This window comes from Micropterus dolomieu, linkage group LG03 (genome assembly GCF_021292245.1).
Source record: "Micropterus dolomieu isolate WLL.071019.BEF.003 ecotype Adirondacks linkage group LG03, ASM2129224v1, whole genome shotgun sequence".
Taxonomy (NCBI): domain Eukaryota; kingdom Metazoa; phylum Chordata; class Actinopteri; order Centrarchiformes; family Centrarchidae; genus Micropterus; species Micropterus dolomieu.
In genome coordinates, this window is record NC_060152.1 from 20,409,624 (window position 1) to 20,422,758 (window position 13,135).

General features: G+C 38.5%; 1 protein-coding gene across 1 annotated transcript in view; it reads left to right on the forward strand.

The window, feature by feature from the left end:
* The window catches only part of deptor (DEP domain containing MTOR-interacting protein), a gene marked incomplete at its 5' end in the record, with an annotated part of 31,930 nt that extends 20,894 nt beyond the window's left edge, over positions 1–11,036 (forward strand). The window contains 3 exons of the mRNA XM_046044595.1: positions 2,240–2,310; positions 2,768–2,872; positions 7,660–11,036. Of these exons, the coding sequence (XP_045900551.1) occupies positions 2,240–2,310; positions 2,768–2,872; positions 7,660–7,782 (299 nt within the window). The remainder of the gene's footprint in view (positions 1–2,239; positions 2,311–2,767; positions 2,873–7,659) is intronic.
* Positions 11,037–13,135: the final 2,099 nt, after the last annotated feature.

Below are 13,135 nucleotides of genomic sequence, written 5' to 3' on the forward strand. Positions count from 1 at the left end.
CTGTTGCTCAGTACACCAGTAGTTTCTTTCTTTTTCAGGACATTCCAAATTGTTGTGCTTGCTATGCCCAATGTTTGTCCAATGGCTCTGGTCGATTTACCTTCTTTTCTCAGCTTGACAATGCCTTGTTTTTCTCCCATAAACAGCTCTCTGGTCTTCATGTTGGTTTATCTTCTTTAACAGGAAATGCAGTCTTTATAGGTTTGAACCAAGGATGAAAACTTAGACTAGTCATGCAGAGCTATTTAATATTTGGACAATCAACCTAAAAGGCAACACCTGGGCAACAAGAAACATCTGTCAGTCACATGTTCCAATAGTTCTGCTCACTTGAAAAATGGATGGGTTCAAACAAAGGGTGATATGTCCTGAGTTGTTTAACACATCTAGATGTGAATACCAGGAAATAAAAGCTGAAATTCTGAACTCTTGTCTCATACTCATCTTTTGATCTTAAACCCAAATGCCTTCAGTGGACAACAAAAACAAAGGAATTTGCCTTACCGTTCCAATACTTTGGGAGGGGACTGTATATGTGTGGCTTGTAACAAGTGATACATAGTACTTGGAGGTGGACTGCTTTAACTTCTGTGCGGAGATCTGAATGAAGAAGGGATGCCTTTGAGATGTGCGTGTGGGGGTTTTCTGCTTTGTGTGTCTTTACTACTGTGAGGTTTCCTTTGATGTGTCTAATCCAAGCAGAGTCCTTGACAGAGTCTCTTTGTAGCAGCAGATACCCTTTCAACATGAGCACACACACACACACACACACACACACACACACACACACACACACACACACACACACACACACACACACACACACACACACACACACACACATAAACACAAACTCTGCTTCACATTAACCTTAGGAATAGTGTGTTTCACATGATGGGAAGGTAAGAAGTCCGAAAATCTGAAACATTCACAGTAGATGACACAAAGGTTGCTGAGTGTTTAAGAGGATCTGTTTCTGGGATGCATTTATAAAGCCAGACTAAAAAATAACCCAATGTTGGCTTCTGATTTGAAGTAAAGCTGGCAGATGTCGAGGTATTAAAGAGGTTGTCCTTAGATCTGATCAGATCAGGATTTCCACAGAGAGATTATGGAAATGTCCAGATCAAGAGAGTAAAAGGTCTCTCTCGCTTCACGTCCTCTCGCTTATCAGATTAGAATGAAGTACTACACAGACCACAAGTGATTTGTCAAGAACAAGCAGTGCAGTACGCACAGGCCCTCTAAGGGATGTGCTCTCAGCTTTGTGTGGAAACAGTAAATGCATTTCAAGAAATTTTAGCACTTAAAGGTTTGTTCAGCACACACACATTTTCTTAATTCACACTGTAGATGCTGTTTTCTGTCTGTGTTAAATAATAAACTGTCAAAAACTGCTGTATAAAGCATGACATATGATATGGTTCTGGTTTATAAATCCCAATCAATGGACATACAAATGCCTTTAATCAGCCTAAAGGAGAAGTGCAATTTCAACAAATGTCTATGTGCACAGTATAGTGTCATTCATTAATCACTCTTGTACATATAAACCATAATCATTCATGTTATCTCAATCATCAGACCTGAGTAAGGTAAACAGTAATGATTTAGTTGACATGCCTCATTTTAAAGGGTTAATAATGAACAAAACATTTAGGAAAAGCAAGAATAAAGAATGTGAGCAGTTAACTAGAAGTTTGTAGTTGGTATATTATAGATCGATGTGTAGATGGCAGAAATGCATGCACACAGTGAAATTGTCTAAAAACCTAAAAAAAAAAAACCTCTAAAATATATGATATTTATTTTCTTTTTCTTTTATGTGTGGGTATTGGTGTGTGCATGGATCGTCCCCGCTCTATGTTTTGTCAAATGTTTCATCAGTTGTGAGTGAATTTAAAAAATTTTTTATCATTTTTTGAGACGCAAAAGTAAATCCTGTGTAGAGTTGTGTTTAAGTGAGTAATGTTTCGGGGAAGTTGAAGCACGAGAAGGGGAGCTGTATTGATTCAGGAAGCGGCGGCCCTCCAGGCCCTGTTTGCATGTGACAGTCATTACCACTTTCTACACACACATACATACATTCACACTTTTAACCAACAGTATCGTGCTTGTGTGTTTCAGTGTGTGTGCTTGTTCATGCATGTTTACAGAGGTATGTGTGCACTAACAATATATATGTTCAAATGAATTTAGCCAATAACAATTTGTGTGTGAATGTTTGTGTGTGTTTCAGTTCTGAAAAGGCAAGTGAGTCCAGAGGAGCTGCAGAGACCAGGAGGACCTTTTCTAAAGAAGACATTCACTGTAGGACACACACAAACTCTCTCTCTCTCTCTCTGTCTCACTCACACATGCACACACACACAAACAACTGAGTTCAAACAAAGACAGCATGGATAAAGTCACACACACTCAGTCACGTATCCCTCTCACATGCACACACTTGTGGATACATAAGCCACAGATGAGTGTGATCACCATAGGGTGCCAAATGAGTATCACTCTTCCGGAGAATACTGAAAACTGAAAAAGTATTATGTGTTTACAGTAATTTATAGACATGGTTGCACAGTGTGGATGTTCGTTATTGACGTTGTGGGAACAGTATATGATGGAGAGAGTCTAACCACAAAGATCCACTTACTAGCTACAACCACACATTTTAACAGATGAACATTTTGGTGTGGTTTAAATACTAACCCGTGTGTATAAAAAATAGCAAGATGTCATGTTATGTCAACATGTGTTCGTTGTTCCTCAGATTGTAGGTGATGCTGTGGGCTGGGGCTTTGTGGTGCGAGGCAGCAAACCCTGTCACATCCAGGCTGTGGACCCTGGCGGACCTGCAGCTGCTGCTGGCATGAAGGTAAGAACAGGAGAAATGTATCGAGTCCTGAAGTGTAAATTAACCAACATATAGAGTGAAGGTGAGGTAAGGAGGAATTGCAGTTCTTGATTTACATGTGTGAAAGTGTTACTGTAGGTAATCTGCTGAGGTTGCAGTACTGTTGGACAAATGGGTTTTGTCATCTGTGATTTTATAACTATCTTCATGACAGTGCAATGTGATGAATGGAGAAGGGAGCTCGTGTTATTTAATTCTGAGCGATTGAAATGTAAAACATGGTGTTGGTGCCATGGTGGTGCCATTGATGTTTGAGACAGCATCTTCTGTACTTGGCCACAAAGTTGTTTTCATAAATGCAAAGTACATTGCAAGTAATTGTCTGAACAGGGTTTTATGAGTGGGTTGTTAAGTCTGCACTTAAATATAAACTGTTATATTTACTGTGCTGACTGTGTTAGACAAGAATGAAAGAGAGGAGTAGGGAAGGAGTAGAAATAAATATACTGGGAAGATCCTGTAACTTAAGCCTGCGTGAGGAGGATGGTTGGGACAGGAGCAGAGAGAAGCTGTAAAAGCAGTAAAAGTGTTGAAGGTGGGAAATGGGGTAATTGTGGCAGCAAGGAATCCTGGGAATGCAAAGCACTGCAACTTAAACCGCAGCATGGAGAGGGAGGATAGAGGAAGGGCTGAATAAAAAAGGCAGCAGAAGCCAGAATGAGGAGCACAGAAAGACATCACTTGGAGGAGAGAGTTGGGAAAGGAAAGTTATTAAGCAAATAAAAAAAAGTGTTGGTTGTGTTTTTAAAAGGTAGTAAGCATTGCTAACATGCTGTGGAGACATTTGAAGTGAACATTGAGGTTTTTCCGGAGGCATAAAGTAAAATGGCTTTGAATCGTCTGCCAAGTGTCCAAAATGTCAGTTTTAATAATAACCCAAAGGTTTATTTTACCCTTTAAAAAAACATGACAATCTGTGGAAGAACGTTGCTGACTAAGTAAAGGACAGGATGTAAACTCTGAGTGATGTTAGCGAGAAGACACACGAGCAGAAGAGCGATGAGTGTGGAGGATGAGGAAGGAGGCAGGGGTAGAGGAGCTTAAGTATGAGCACTGAAAGAGGAAACGGTCAGTGGAAATAATATCACTTCTGCTTTGGTTTCGGTCAACTCTCATATTTTATCACCATGGAGATATATTCGCAGTGTGCAGAAGTGTGTGTGCTACAGCATCGGCAGTTTATCTGTGAGTTGTTCATAGCACTCCCTGTAGTTCCTAGAAGGTTAGCCCTGTTCCACTTCACCTGAGTGGTTTTATTGATGTGTAACTAGGCAGGATCGCAATCTGGTAGAGGGAATGCCGTGCTGTGAGGTGCTGGCACTGAGATCCAGGCAAAAGGCCAAATGAGAAACTTACTACTCTTGACCTCAGAGGGGGAGGTAGTAAAAAGCATCATGAAGCTTTTCTCACTTCTCATCATACACTCGCGCTTTCAGGCACTGTATCTCTGTCAGACACACACATCAGCACTGTCCTGGCCATAATGGTACCAAGTACTTATACTCCTGTTAGAGCCATTTGTAATGCCCTTTCATAAAACAGCCGGTAGAGCAGGATGCGTGTTTGTCTCACTTTGTTTCTATCTGTGCGTCCTGTGCTCTACTGCATGTTTGCACACCATTACGAGAATGTGTACTGAACAATATGTTCTGTTACATTATCTGTACCACATGAATGCAATCGAGTTTCTGAACCTCCATCAAAGATTTTGAACCTTGAAAATGAACATTTAAAGGTATGAATGTTAGATGAATCAGGAATTGCAGCCTGAATACACTTACACTACGTGTAAAATCATTTATAGGGATATTTAATAACATCTTTAAGTATATTGAAGACACACAATTATGACTAGTTGAGACATAAAGTACAAAATCCAATAGTCTGACTGTTAAAGGAAAAGTTTGACATTTTACGAAAAACTCTTATTCGCTTTCTTGCTGAGGCTCTCTTGTAGTCTTGTCATCAACGTGAGGTTGCCCAATCACTGCTCCTGACCAAGAATAATAAAAATTCTCATCATAATCATAATTCTCAGTAAAAGCCCAACTTGTCGTGGTTACATTTTAGTTTTCTGTACTTATCAAGCAAACAAGATATAATGTGTTAGTTAGTGAGCTGTAAACCAGGCAGACACTGTGTGGATTAAGCCAGATTTTAACTCTGAATTTGTAGCCCCAAATAATTTTAAGGCCAGGACAAATTTCTGCTGAATTTCAGTTTTTTTTTAGTTCGAGGGAGCCTGATTAATTGCACATATTATTATCGCTCTGGCTCTGATTGGATTTAGAGCATGTTGGAAATTTTGCTCAGCTGTCTTGTAGGTCAAGCAGTTCCACGGTCTGATTTCTCACATGGCTACTGTAAAAACATCCTTTACAAACTGTAGTGAGCGTGGTTTAAGGTTATTGGGAGTTGTATTTTACATTGTGTGGCTACGCTGGTCTTGACTGAGACTGTGCTGTGATTTAAAGCTGAGTTCGCTGCACAACAGACAGAGCATAAAGTTCCATCTTTCCGACACTCTGTGGCTCCATATTTTTCCTTTTATTCTTCTTGCTTTCCGTTAATAGAAGCCTTGCACAAAGTAATGCTGTTTTTCTCTTTTTGGCAACATTCTTGAGGATGCGGCCATCTTCTTTAAATAAACTTTATTGTAACTGTCAATGGACAACACTGATTGTGATCGGTTCCGTCTTTATGTTCAGCATCAGGGTTTTGCTGTACAGAAAGGCCAATTAAAATGTCTAGTGTGAGTTAATACTGCCTTTTTTGGAGAGGAGCAGGCTAGCTGTTTCCTCCGTCTTCCATGCTAAACTAAGCTAACCGTCTTCTTGCTCTAGCTTCGTACTTAACTGTCAGAGCGGTGCGAGTGATGTCAATATTATCATTTCATTCTTGGGAAAAGAACCAAAACATATTTTCCTAAATGTCAAACTATGTCTTTAAAACACCAAACCAACCAGGGAACCCTGCCGTCTGTTTTTCAATTTACTTAGTTAATCCACAGCCTGAAAGCAGAGAAGAACCAGTGGAAGAGAAGAGTGGGGGAGGTGTTGGAAGAGAGTAAAAAGAAGTTGAAAGGAAAGGTGGAACGGAGAGAGAAATGGATAGAAGTGGAGAAAAAGACTCCGGGTCCAGAGTACTTTGAGTATATAGGCTGCAAAGGTTTAGATGTGATTACAATGAGAGTCTAAAATTCCTCTGCAGCATTAAGAGTCTGGGATTTTTTTCCTTCCCTCTATCACTCTTAATCTCTCTTTCCCCCCTTATTCCCGCTTCCTATTTTGATCTCTTTCCTGAAACCTTTAGGACGACCTAGTTACCTCTTTCTGCATGTATTCACTATTCTTGTTTTCATATGTAAGTAAGTTTATGTAAGGAACAGGCATGGTTGCTCCCTGTAACATGTTTCCTGAGTTAATGGCCCATGAAACACATCTGTACCTGCAACAGTCACGTTGTTGATTTATAGGCAACATAAATGCCTAAATGATTATGTGCTTTTGTTCTCCCTGGCATGCATCAAACCTTTTTCGCATCTTGCAGAGCTTTTGGAAAACTTTTGGGAGCCAGTGAATTGGGAGTGTGTGTGTGAGTGTGCACCTGTAATAGCTTACCAAAAAATAAAAATAAAACCCACAGCGGCAGCAGCAGAAACGCCAGCATCATGTTGCAAGAGCAGCAGCCAGAAGGCAGCTCAGAGAACAAGCCTTATCTCTATCGGTGCTGCCAAGTTGGTGGTAAATAACGATAAGGGAGGTGGGGTACAGACGTGAAAGGAGAGTGATTAGAGCGTGGCTGTCATGTTGTACCTGGTGTAATTTATGTCAGGCAACACTATCAGTGTATACCTGTTTCTCTGTACTGTTGGGGCTTTGAGTATGTTGTCTGTGTTGTCTACCTGGTGTTTTGGGTTTGTTGGCTGCACTGTGAGTGAACAAATTTTTTTTAAAGGAAAATGCTGAAATTGTGACTTTTGTACATCAAACATTCACCCTCTGCCTATTTAAAATGTATAGTTTTTCTGTGCTACACAACCTAACAGTTGTGTGGTAAAATACAATACCTGGGGCAACAATAAATATTTAGGCATAACTTTATGCAATGCGCAAAAACCTGAAATAATAAGTTCTTTTTGACATATAGTTTGACATTTTGGGAAGTATGCTTATGTGCATTTGTACACTCTTATCCCTTTGCAAGTCAACCGGTGGAGACTTAACCTACTGTAATAAACAAGATAAAATCTGTTAATTAGTGACGGTTAGAGCTGCTGGTATGTAGATTTAGTTTTCTTTGATGAAAGCCAGGCTAGCTGTTTCCCCGTTTCCATTCTTTGTGCTAAGCTAAGCTAACCATCTGTAAGAACATCTTGCCAAGGAAGCTAATTAGCATAAACATCTCCCCTCACAGGCCCTAGTTATATTATTACATATTCCCAAACAGATTTTCAGCTGTTATAAATTAGCAACAACCTGTTGACACACAGACTGGAGCTTTCAAGGCTGTTGCAGCTTGGGAGCTTCAGGACAGTTGAAGTCTGTTTAGATTCACAGGAGTTGCAATAAAGACCCGGAAGTAAAAAAAAAACACTAAAATGTCCTTAAAACTTCTCCAACCGCTCCATGCAATCTTGTTCTCCTGTTAGGCTCCATTTTAACGTTCTCGTTCGATTGGTGTGAAAGTGGAGAGCATTACAGCCACAGCATAATTCATCTCTCCCCTCATTGTCCATCTTTCTTCAGGTGTGCCAGTTTGTGGTGTCGGTGAATGGACTGAACGTCCTCTCTCAGGACTACCGGACCGTCAGCAGCCTGATCCTAACTGGACCCAGGACAATCGTCATGGAGGTGATGGAGGAGGCATAGGTTTGAAGAGAGCAATCCTTCATAGAAGAATAGTGCAGGAATGACGTGTGGGGGGGGGGGGGCTAGAAGGTTTAGTACTTGACCTCAAAACCACAGCGACGACTTGAAACGCAACTGACACTCTCTCTGTTTCAGCATTGTTTGGACAAGATGGACGACTGAGAGACTGAATGGGTTTAAGAATGTGGGGATTCAAGTCAAGTCCGTGATTCAGCCTGTTGACAAAACATACAGGTTGTACCTCATTTTTTTCATGGGAAACAGCTCAGGAGCCACCCCTTCTACAGATGCCTCATTCTTAATGAGGAGGCCCCAGACTTTATGTGTGGAACAAGAACAACATTCACTGTTTTTGCTTGAGTTTTGAACCAGAACTAAATCATGAATCCGTGTCTGAACATGATGAGTAGTGTTTAAGGGACGTCCAAGGATGAGCGATAAAGTTAAAAAGTAGGAGATAAAGTAGAGATAAAACTGTAATAATAAGGAAGAGTATTTCATGCCGACACATCCCGTGACCCTTCCCCCAGTTAGTTTCCAACCGTGGCTCAACACTGTCCTCTGCTGGAAAAGACAGGAAGACACACATAGACAGGAGCATTTCTACCACAACTACATAAATCACAAGGTTTCAGGGTGTTTAATTGTGTTTCCCCTTGTTTGGGGAACCACTGTGTTAAATAGAAAACATTCTACCCTTGTTGTGTGAAAGCAATAACTATATGTAGCTGCTAGGAATTAGTTAGTTTACATAATAAAAATGCAGTGATAAACTCTACGTGACATTAACAGGCACAATGTATATAGAAAAGTTATGAAATACTTTACGCACAAACAACATCTAAGAACATCTTTGTGAATAATTGTTTTTTAAATTACTCCCAATCTCAATTAGTATATTTTACTATTTTGTGTTTTTTTTTTTACCAGGAACTCCCACAGTGACATAAGATGTCATTATTTGTAAGAGTTTGTTTTAAAGAATAAGAACCCAGAGAGTAAATCTTGTTCTCAGCTCTAAAATACTATTAGGAAATGGAAAGTGTTGCATTTATTGCCTAAAAGACAAAAAAAATTAAACACACCATACCAGTGGCAATGCCAAATAAGTCCTAAACTATGATTCGAGTCATGTTACGCTATCCAGATTTAATTTGGAAACTTACAAGATTTTATTGTAGCGAACAGCAGATACAGTTGACCTTAAATATAGAAAATGTATCTATATATTCTTTGATGTTTGAAGAACATTAAAGGGATAGAATGAGTGTTTAAGCTCTTAATTTACAAAAGCACTTTTATTTATATATATATATATATATATATATATATATATATATATACTACTAAATTGAACTTGCCTCCAATGTTCTGGAGTAGCAGCAGAAAACAAGCACAAACATTTTGTAATTATTTTTTAATTAATTTTATTGAAATGACCCTAAAAGTTGGGAAATTTAGGGTTAGGGGTTAGGGTTAGCCTCTCTACTTACCGGGCTGTGCGCACTCAGCCCGTGCACTTACTTGGCATGAAAATGTGTTTTAGGGGAGTGGCTTTTAAAGGGAGGTGTGAAGGAAGGGGGTGGGATTTTTTTGGTTGGATACTTAAAAAATCAACCTTTTCTCACTAGTTTCTCCGAGTTGCCAACCCCAGCTTTAAAAGAAAATCCCCTTTTGAGTTAAAGCAGGCTTGAGGTTAAGATAAATTGCTGTGTACATCATTAGCCTCCAAAATAATAACATCTGAATTAAATATATGTTTACAGATCATGCCATCATGTGCTTAGACATACTAGCATGAGAATATCACATTTAAAACTTCATGATAATAAAAAGAAGAGCATGATAAGTGATGACATTGCTCACACAGTATGTGTCAGTAGTCCATGGTTGATTCCTGAGTAAATACGTTTATTTTTGTTTGTTATTGTTTGTTTTAGTCCAAACAACACTGCCTGGTTTGTAGGAGGTGTACTGGGTTTAGTCCTGAAGTGAAATTATTACTTAAAAACTTAATACAAATGCAGTACACTGAACTTTTTCTATTCAAGATGAGCAAATATTCAAGAAATCCTTATTGCCAAAAGGTAGAATTAACACATACTGTATATCACAGTAAACTGCCTCCAAGTGAGTTATTCAGTGTAAATCTGATTAATTTTTTTCAATGTGCTTTGATGTTGCTTTGATGTTGTAAGCAGTGAAATGCATGATTCCCTGTAAATCTGTGTTTATGTAGCATTAGCTTCTAATCCAAAGCGCTTCTTCGGTCTGTTAACTTGTAGGACTGAGTTATCTGACAAATCATTTCAGAGGTAAAGTATATTTGAGTCTTAAGAAGTCTGTTTCCACTTTCAGGAGAAACAGAACAGAACAAAACCTCCTCAGTGGTGTAAATAAGAAGTTTAAGAAATTGTTATAGAATATTTTAGAGGTAAGTAGACACTGGCGATGTTCTCTGGTTGACTCTGCCACATTCATGACACTTTGTTTTAAGTTGCTGATCTCAAAACTGATGTTGTTGGATGATGCCATACAATGTTAATACAGTTCATGTAAAGTTCATGGATATTTTATTGGGAGGGTTTGCTGTGTTTGGTGACCCCGGCCCATTTTCAGACACATATTTCAATATTCTTTGATACTTTGAAGTTTGAAACTTTTGTTCTTCACTGCCATTCAGCAGGTAAACACGACAGCACAGACTGTTCAGCATTAACCCTGAAAGCCTTTGCCTTAATACCTTATTTCGCTGCTAATCACAGTTGGTGGTCATCTAAACTGTTCTGTTCCCATCTCTTTTACCTCTGACTTTCTGAATTTAAAGTGCTCGTTGCTCCAGGCAATCATGCGTCAGTTCTATTGACAATCAGTGTTTCATGGACACCACCTTTAAATAGCACCACAGCGTTTTTTTTGTTTTTTTTTAAAGCAATGGTTAGACAGAATGTATTTTACCACCATCTTCTTCATTCTGCTGTTCATATTGTCATTTTTATACTTCAACTTTAATGATTGGTTCGTTCAGTTAAAGGGATTCTTCACTTTATGTTCACCTTGTGAGGCCAGAGTGAGTGGCCTCAGCAGGTACACCTGTGTGTTTAGTTTCTCCGCTATCAGAGATTGAATGTTGGGATTGACGACGATATAAGCTCACAGTACCACAGTCTGTTTTTGACAAAGCAGCTATAGCTCATTTGATGTTCAGATGTATAAAACAGTTGATTAAGTGTTTAATAAACAAACTGATTCTACTCTGAGCTTGTGATCTCTTCCTCCCTAGTTGACATGTGACTAATCACATTTTGGCTTTTGAGTCTAGTGCAAGTTTAGTCCATAAGTGTGCTGAAAACACAAAAGCAGGCATTTTATTTAATTAGTAATAATAATATATAATTATATTTATAGAAATAATTACTGCACACATGAAAAAGAAAAAAAAAATAGTTGTTTTCAATCAATTAATTAATTTTTATTTCCTTCCTCTTGTGAAATACTGGATACTCTTACCTGTGCAGGCCTATAAAAACCCTTCATAGCACATCAGAAAGGGAGAACTGTTTGAACTGCTCATGTCCACAATAAGGCCATACTAAACCTGTGGTGAGGGGTCACAAGTAGACATCTGAAACAGTAAACTGACTGCTGCATGTTGTCACTAACCACATGGGGTAAGACATAGCCTACTTTGTAAATGCCCTGGTTTTACTCCCCTCATATATTTTCCAAAAGTTAAATATAATGGTATAACGTCTCCCCTTTTGGATGTACTACCACAAATATACCAGCAGGTGGTACTGTTATACTGTAGCACACAGTCAGTACTTTATTTTCCAGATTTTAACACGACTGCCTCTATTTCTCATTCATCTCAATTCAGTCTATTTTGACCTGCTCGTATCTCATCGTTAATTTATTTTTGTGGTGGTGACATTACTAACTGCGCAGCTGGATGATCTTAACTCTCCGACCACTCTCCAGGTTTCTCCTGGACTGACGTTACATATATATCTGTCTGTCTGTGTTTCAAATCACTGTACAGCATGATAAACACACACAGGAAATTAGAAACTGTCTAGCGCGCACACACGCACACACACACACACACACACACACATGCACACAGAGCGATTGCCTGATGGACTTATTTGCTTGAAGAAGAAAGATATGAAGGTATCTCATTTAAACCACAAGTAATTCAACTGATAACAAAAGTGTTTATTTAACAGAAAAAGTACAAAGCAGCAAACAATACTTGCTGCTTGTAGGTTTCTAATGTTAAATTAAATCATTCAAAGTTGGGTTGAAAACAAATGTGTAGCAAACAGTAAAGATGTTTTTGGAGGAGTTGTGAGCATTTTTATTAGCCAATTTTGTTCTATTCATGGGCCCTTAGAGGGTAATGTGTTGATACAGCGTGATGTAGCTCGCCGCATACAGAATCATACTGCCAAAGTTACTGTAGGTTCCAATTCCAACTGGGCCCAACACACGCTAAAAATTTACATGCTCAGAGAAGCCTGGGATGAAAGCATTCACCAAATGGCATATTTTATAAGGTCATATTAAGGTTTGAAAAGCCCAATTGGTCCAATTAAAACAACACCAATGCAGGCGGCACAAGCCAAGATCAAGTAATTAATATACATATAAAAAGAAAATTTCTCTCATCACATTGACAGAAGCCAAAATGAGAGCGTTAAGGAAAAATATAAGGGGACCTGAAAGCAGGTGGGATGGTTTTGGAGTGTTAGAAAAGGGCAAAGAAAAGTTTCTATCATTTTTCATCATTTCTATCCTGACTCCCCTTAATTATGATTAAATGTGACGGAAATTCTCTCAGGGCCAAATTGGATTTAAATTAATGAATTTTATCAAACCTGAAATAAAGTTTCACCAAAATTTTCATCTCGTGTCTTTGTTGCAAAGCTCAAGAATTTCCCGTTCAGGTTGTTCCAGGAAAAATTTGATAGATGTGAAATACTGTTTTTACATTTTACACTGTATGTGTGAACAGTACTTTAAGGAGCCTTTGTTTTTTACGTTCCCTGTTAACAGGCTGTCAATGATTGCAGAAGACTTTCTCAGAGAGAGAATTTCTCAGAGGATCAAAAATTTTTTTATTTTTTTATCAAAATAAACCATACTTATATTAATGCTGGGTGATATGAAATGTATGCTTTCATGCTATTATACTTTCATAAACTTTTTTTTTTATCATGTCATACATTACATTATGACAGAACAAATAATGTAACACCAGATAAATGAAATAAGATTCACTGGAACACAATATTCTTAAGTTTAATTACATTTTTGACACAGAGTGCAAATAATTGCAACTGCTGCCTTG